The sequence below is a fragment of the Buteo buteo genome, chromosome 9 (genome assembly GCF_964188355.1).
Source record: "Buteo buteo chromosome 9, bButBut1.hap1.1, whole genome shotgun sequence".
Lineage (NCBI taxonomy): Eukaryota > Metazoa > Chordata > Aves > Accipitriformes > Accipitridae > Buteo > Buteo buteo.
The window spans coordinates 2,799,289-2,806,587 of record NC_134179.1 but is presented as its reverse complement, the minus strand read 5'-3'; the positions used below and the strand labels follow the sequence as shown (position 1 = coordinate 2,806,587).

At 42.3% G+C, this 7,299-nt stretch overlaps 1 protein-coding gene across 1 annotated transcript in view; it reads left to right on the top strand.

The window, feature by feature from the left end:
- PRDM10 (PR/SET domain 10) overlaps positions 1-7,221 on the top strand; it is a 44,269-nt gene extending 37,048 nt beyond the window's left edge. Inside the window, exons 18-21 of the mRNA XM_075036675.1 lie at positions 975-1,115; positions 1,783-1,951; positions 2,574-2,686; positions 3,766-7,221. Coding sequence (XP_074892776.1) covers positions 975-1,115; positions 1,783-1,951; positions 2,574-2,686; positions 3,766-4,002 — 660 coding nt within the window. The 3' untranslated portion in view covers positions 4,003-7,221. The remainder of the gene's footprint in view (positions 1-974; positions 1,116-1,782; positions 1,952-2,573; positions 2,687-3,765) is intronic.
- The last annotated feature ends 78 nt before the right edge of the window (positions 7,222-7,299 follow it).

Here is a 7,299-nt window from a genome sequence, read left to right as displayed (position 1 = left end):
GAAGGTTTTCCAGCAACTGGAAAAGTGGGTCAGTGGGTGACCCATTTTTGCAGTTGAAGTCTAATTTGTATGTACTTGTTCTCAGTGAGCCAGAGCCAAAATTTGGAAGTACAGAAAGCGCTTGCTTTTTCCCTTCATATCATCTATTAGAATATTCATTCTCTATGATGCTCAACAGCCTCCTAAAAATAAAACCAGGGGGTAACTAGAGTAACTGAACTGAGGAAGATAACTCAGGCAGCTGTAAGAAATCACCATCGCCTTCAAATCTACTACCCACCAGGTGAAGCTGAAACTACCACATGTTTGTATTTGAAGCTGATACTTGGTGTTCTCTCTGCCCCCTCATTACAAATTAAGTTATGAATTTGATTAATAAAGGCCTAAAAAATGGCCCCAGTTAATATTGACATGGCTGTTCTGACAAAACAAGAGCATAAAAACTGATTCCTGCAGCTCATTTAATTTTATTAAGGTCTGGGACTTGTAATTAAATTACTCCAGTTGGTATCATTAGCAGGTGTTGCTCAAAAAAGCCTTTCATCAGTAAGACTGAGCACTTGTCTTGATACAGAGCTACGTCAAACTACAGTAGTGTATATGCATACGTTTTATAGACAGATGCTTACAAAGAAGCATGGTCCAGTGGTTGACACTAATCCTGGTTTCCAGACCCTTTGATTTGAGTCCAGCTGCTTGTCACAGACAGGTTGCATGACTTTAGGCAAGTCCTTTCCATTGATATCACCGAGATGTAACCATCTTGGTGCATTACATCTGTTAAGTGTACTTCTTTATTTCCCAGGAGTGCAAAGAGGGTAAACACAGGCTTGAACAAGGAGTGCTGCATGGCCTCACTAAGGTCCATACCTCATTGTTCCAGACCTTGTATCACAGAAGAGGTTTACATGGCTGCTTTTGCAAAGAATTTGAAGTATACTACACCTCTGCTTTGATTTTCTTCCCTCCCCCAGGCTACCTCACCTCACCAGTCCCAGCACTCCACAGTGGACGTTGGGCAGCTTCATGACCCCCAGACATACACGCAGCATGCTATCCAGGTGCAGCACATCCAGGTCACAGAGCCAACGCCAGCAACTCAGTCATCATCACAGGTATTTCACTCTTCTCTTCTTGCAGGAAATGTTTTCCCTACTAGTCTGCTCAGCGGGCATATTACATGTGCTGGTGCAGGAGATAGTCTTTTCTATGTCATTTAAAGGACCACACGTGAAATGGCTTTCAAATGAACATCTCTGAGATCATCAGATAGTCCCTAGATGTTCCTAGGGTGTCTGGGGGCATTTTGTTTTGGTTTTTTTTTTTTGGTGCAGGGGGTGGGGGTGGGTGGTGGTTGGGGTTCCCCTCCCCCCCAGGATTGTGTACAAGGTAGAGATAAATGGCTGGGAACAGTCGTATTTGCAGCTTAAATAAACTTAGCCAATTGAAAGATGTAAATGGAAACTGGCATTCCTTAAATATTTGAAGTTCAGCTCTTCATGCTGTTGGGTATTATTTAGCCTCTAATCTCAGTTCCCTGCTACGGGCTTGCTACATAACCTTTGGCAAGCAACGTCTCTATTTCAGTTTCCTGGTCTCAGCTTACTAACCATAGAGTGAAACAAGTTGGAGGAGAGCTTTGCAGTTCTTGTACTCAATATGCTATAGAATATATGCCCCTGTGTTTTCCCTTAAGAAGGATATGTTTGTAACAGTACAGGGGTATACAATCCTTAGTACACTGAGAACACTTATACCTTTCCCCCCTCCCTGGCCCTCTAGGTTGGGGGTCAGCCTTTGAGTCCCTCCTCACAGCAATCTCAGCAGGAACTCAGCCCTTCACAGATGCAGACAACTACATCGACACCAAACCAAGCCCTCCAGCAGCAGCAAGGATCTTCAGTTCAGCACACGTATCTTCCCAGCACGTGGAACTCATTTCGGAGCTATTGTAAGTGTCAGCAGTAGCTCTCACTAGTAGTCTGGCTAGCGTGTGGGACTAATACGTGCTCCATTTCTCCAGCTACCAAATGGGATAGTATTTTCAGAGCTCATTAAGCTTCGTGATTAATATTCATAGGGATCTAAGAAGATAAACAGTTTCAGACAAATGAAAATGATTGTACTGGCTCTTCTGCTGTAAGTCCGTAATGATCTGGTGTGTGGTTTGGGCAGGTAGACTGGGCTCCTTTATTCCAAGGAACTTGCATTCAGCAAGAATCCATGCACTGGATAGCAGCTTGTTCAAATTTGGAAGGATGCTTGAAAGAATCGTACAGAACATGAGGGTGACGTGAAATGATTTCTCATGTCCATGCAGCTCTGGATGGTAATTCTAGGATTTCTTGGGCGAGAACAGGATGCGTTGTCTATGCATGAATTGCCAAATCTGCAGCTGATGTTAGCTGGCATAATTCTGTTGAGGCCTGTAGAGTTTTACAAGACTTTAGGCTACCTGCATTTCTAATCAACAACCACTGTTTCAGGCTTGAAATCTTGCTGACATTAAGACATTATCTTTTAAGGTGGTCTTTGAGTTTGAAGGTCTTGATTGCCCAATTTCCATTTTTTAGCATCTGAGATTCAGATGATGACCATTCCTCAAGGCCAGTATGTGATCACAGAGACCGCTGTAGGTACACCGGTCACCACTGTCAACACAGGGCAAGTGAAAGCAGTTACTCAGGTAAGGAAAAAAATCACGGCCTTTTCGTTTCATGCAGAGTAACGTATCAGGCTTAAAGCCTTCAGTTTGAAGGTTAAAGGAATGCTAAAATGATGACTGGGCACAGAGAGTAAAGAATAATGGTGTGCCTAAAGAGGTCCAGACTGTATAGTCCAAAAGGGCACTGGCTTTCTGTAACAGTGGTAGCAAGTTCCATGCTGGGCAGAATCCATAGGCAAAACAGTGAAGAAATGATACAATGTGTTGTGTCATAAACTAAGGAGAAAAGCACTAGGGGTCAAACCTAGTAATGCTGTAAACTTAAGGTTACGGAAGGCATGAAATAATCTCTTAAGCGTCATGGAAAAGATCTGGGTCTTTTTGGGTTTTTTTGTTTGTTTGTTTTGTTGGGTTTTTTTTTTTTTTTCCTGAAATGGCATCATATTCCTTTATGTGGTGACTGCAAATAGTTTTCTGCATCTAGCCATTTACAAGGCCCATGCTGCCTGGCCCTTGTATGCATGACTCCTTCAATTTTAAAGTGTTCACTTAATCACATTTGCAGGACAAGGTATGATTTAGTGGTATTGATTAGTCTTAAAAATATTTATAACTAAGCTGTATCCATTAAACCAAATTTCAGAACAGTTTCTGGAAACTTTTTGATAGCTTTCTGTTACCTGTAGGATTACAAAATAAGAAGAGTTACTGCTATCTTACCTTGTAAGCAGTCCAGCATAAGGAGGCAGGCTGTTGTGCTGTGTTGATATTGGACGCTGGAAATGCAACTTGTGCTAGAACATGTGGAAAATGGAAAAAAAATTCAGAATAGCTGTATTAAAAATCACTTTTTAAATTTGTAGTGATGGGTTAATTGTGTAATTAGTTTAACCATTCGTAAGTTTAACCCAATGCAAAGCAGTCCAGTGCACTTCAAAACAAAGGACAAAGGTTATGTTGCTCTCATACATTTAAATGAAATACACCTTGTTCATACCAAAATGTCTTCCAGCACAGCAACAGGAAAGTTAGACTATTAGAACAGAAAAGTTACAGAAGATGCAATGATTATTACTTATTTTTTATATTCCCCCATGCAGACTCACTATGTGATATCTGAAGGTCAGTCTGATCTGAATGTCAAACAAAACTCTTCGCTCTCCAGTGAGGTACAGGTCGACGTTTCCCAGCCACCAGCCCACACAGATACCTTGGAATCGCAAACGAGCAGTCAGCAGCAAACCACCCAGTACATAATCACTACAACCACCAACGGGAATGGCGGCAGTGAAGTGCACATCACTAAACCAAGAACTTTCTCAGCAGAACACGAATGAAGAAGCCTCGTGGTGTCATTTGCTTGTACTTCTAACCTGCCCTGAAAGCCCAGATATATGGGCATCCCGGAGCTCAATATGTTTTAAAAGTATATGCTCACTTATCTTCAACTAAAATCTTGGAGCTCTTGTTAATGCTTTAAGAGGGTTTAGGTCCCCAGTGACCACGAAGAAGTACCCTCAGAATCCTTCTGGGATGCTATTTTATGCAGCTTTTAACAAAAAGGACAAGAGGAGAAGTGAAACCTCTTCTTGCTCTGGACTTTATTTTTGGCATGTCTGCTGACCCTTATTTTTCCTTTTTGGAAGTGTCTCCAGTAAACAACTTCTTATTTCAATTGTATGGGAAAAAGCTTGCCTAACAGAAGGCTAACTGGCAGATGATGTTGTGTGTATATTTTTCATAGGAGCCGTTAAACAGGAGGACATCATGTAAATTGCCAGAATACGGCAGAACTGCTTCCTGTGTCTTTGTTTCAGCAGCCAAGGTGAAAGGGAATGTACCAGCTCAGTGCGAGCAGACTGCCTGGAGAAAAAGAGCAGCAGCAGCAAAGCGGTGGCTCCTTGCGTACGTGGGCGGGGATGGATATAACGATGAAGCTGTGAAGATGTGCCGAAGCAGTCCATTAAATTATTTTTTTTTCCAGCCCTCAAACTGTTTACATGCTGTCTGCCCTGCCCTATTTTATCAACCAGTTCCAGAAAGAAGGAAAAGTGCAGTCTTAAGCCCAGGTTGTGTGGAACAAACTGATTGAAATCATAGTAGCACATAAGGGTAGTAGGGAGCCACTGTCATCTCTTTTCCCTTCCAGTATTTGCAAAAGGAAAATGGCCTTTTTGCCTGTAAACAAAAAAGGCTCAGCATAGCCTGCATAGCTAGCAGCTTCTGCTGTGACCGAAAGATAGTCGTGCCAGGAGAAAATGAGGGTACAGGAGCACACCTCTGAAGAGGCAGGGTAGTTATCTCTGTTGCCACCTCAAAGGGGACATATTTTTCTCCTCAAAGACTGGATGGAGAGTTGGTTACTCTGATTTTTCCAAATAACCTTGTTAACAATGCACTGTAATTCCTTTGGACAGTTCCATAACATGACCAGCCCTGGACTCAGGAAACACACAAGAAACATGCCAGTGGACCACTATTTATGGGACGCAGAAAGCCATCTGTGAGGGTTGCCTGCTTCGGTGGATCTGGTCTATGTACAGAATTCATGTTATCTTTAGGGACCAGGAGAAAGGGAAAGAGAAGGTTTATCTTTTAAGGCAGTGTATTTTTTTTTTTTTCCCCCCTTACATAATTCTCCTTCACAGTTCTTGTTGGTTGGTTATTTAACACATTCTGGTATTTGCAAGAATATGACTACAGCTCCATTGACTCCTGATGGGATATACTGTGTATGTCTAAACCTCCATTAACTGCCTGAAAACTCCTCCCAGAATGTCTGTGCATAATAGGATACATTTATTTATAAAACAAAAGCAAAGAAGGATGTTTTGTCTTAATGGCCGTTGAGTCTGAAGAACTGAGAGCGGGTTTTTTTGATTCATTTTCTCTTGGGCCGCACTTAGTGTCAATGTGGGACTCTTTTGCATAAGTACTCCCACAGATTTAGATGAGGATTACCTGTGCGAGTCAGCGCTACGGCTGTTTACAGGTTGTGGTATCAGGCGGTATGCAGTTAAAGCTCTTAAGATGTGAGAGAACTTCACACTCAGACTAGACGAGAGGAAGTCTGGTTCCTTGCAGGCAAAGCGTTATAGCAGGTATTGCTTTGGTAATTAACATATCTGTTAATATGGCGTGGACATAGTTACTGTGCGTGGTAAAATAAATCAGATTGAAAACACTGGCTAGCTCAGAACTGTTCTGAGGTAGCTTTCAAGTGACTTGCCAAAACGTGGATTAATTTGTTCCTGGGATTTTGCTTCTCTTGCTGTACCGCTGTAGTGGGCCATTAATGAGATTGGCAAAGTTAATGAGGACCAGAGCTCCCATTTAGTCAAGCGCAGTGATGAGTGTCTTCAAATTCAGTGCATTTGGGAGCCCATTGACTTCAGCAGTGTGGCCAAGCGACTGCAGTTCCCACTAATTCGTTTGGAGTCGTGTCGCTGAGGGCTTCTGAGTTACAGCGTTGGGTGTTGCAATGGTGTCGGTGTGGGAGAAGAGAAGGGAGATTTTGTCTTGGCTTTCTTCAGGCTGCTAGATGATGTAATAACGAGTCAGAAATAGTGTCAGTAGTAGGAAAATGGGAGGCTTGGAAATGGGATATTCCGGGCAGATACTGCCCTACAGGAACAATTTTAAAGTCTTAAAAGCTCTATTGTCTTTGTAGATGAACATCAAACTTGTTCCCCTTAATGATACTGCAGATGTGGGGTTTCAATATTCTGCTCTATTCACCTTTGTTGGAAAGGATCACAGACTGAGGACAATTGTAGCAGTTATTTAAAGCTGAAGACTACAAGGTGCTCCAGAAAACAATTTTAAAACGGCCTCTTTGAACTCAATCTTCCCTGTCAAAGTTTCTACTCTGTCCCACAGCAGCAGCAGTGTCCTCGGTACCCGTATTAAGTGATTCATGGTGTCCCAAGTTAAACAAATGCCTCATTGTAAAAGAAGCATCCCTGGAAATGGAAGTTATCATGAATTTTCCTTCCAAAGTAAGGAGCTACAGTGATTGCACAAGTGGCAGGGTCTGCTTTTAGAAAGATGACAAAAAAAGAAAGACAACCGTTTGCATGGATTTTTTTTTTCCAGTTTCTGCAGTGCAGAAGGTATAGGATTTATTATTATTTTTAAACCAGAACTACCCAAAGATCTATCTCTGAAGTCATGTCCCACAGGAGTTTAACTCTGGAGTCCTCCCGGTTGTCTGCAGGGGCCATGTTTTGCTTGAAGACAGGGCCCTGCTGCAGCCTCCTCGGAGGCCTAATGCTGTTCCTTGCAGGTGTTTGGGGTCCGATTTGGTATTTTCCTAGAGGGAAAAAAAAAAAAAAAAAAAAAAACCACGAGAAAAAAACAAAACCCAAGCACCCTGAACTTGCACCTCTCGGACTGCTCGGGCTGTTTTGCTCTGCCCCTTCTCTTATTTAATTGTGTATGTTTGTTGTACATTCAGTGACTGTTATCGTGTTCATAGTCTCGTGCAACCTGGCAGGTGTTAAAAAAAAAACAACAAACCACACAACGAAATTAATAAATCTTTTTTCTTTTTCTTTTTCTTTTTTTTTTTTCTTTTTTTAAAAACCCTGGCGCTGACCCTTCTCTTCACAGGGGCGGTGGGACGGACAAGGGGT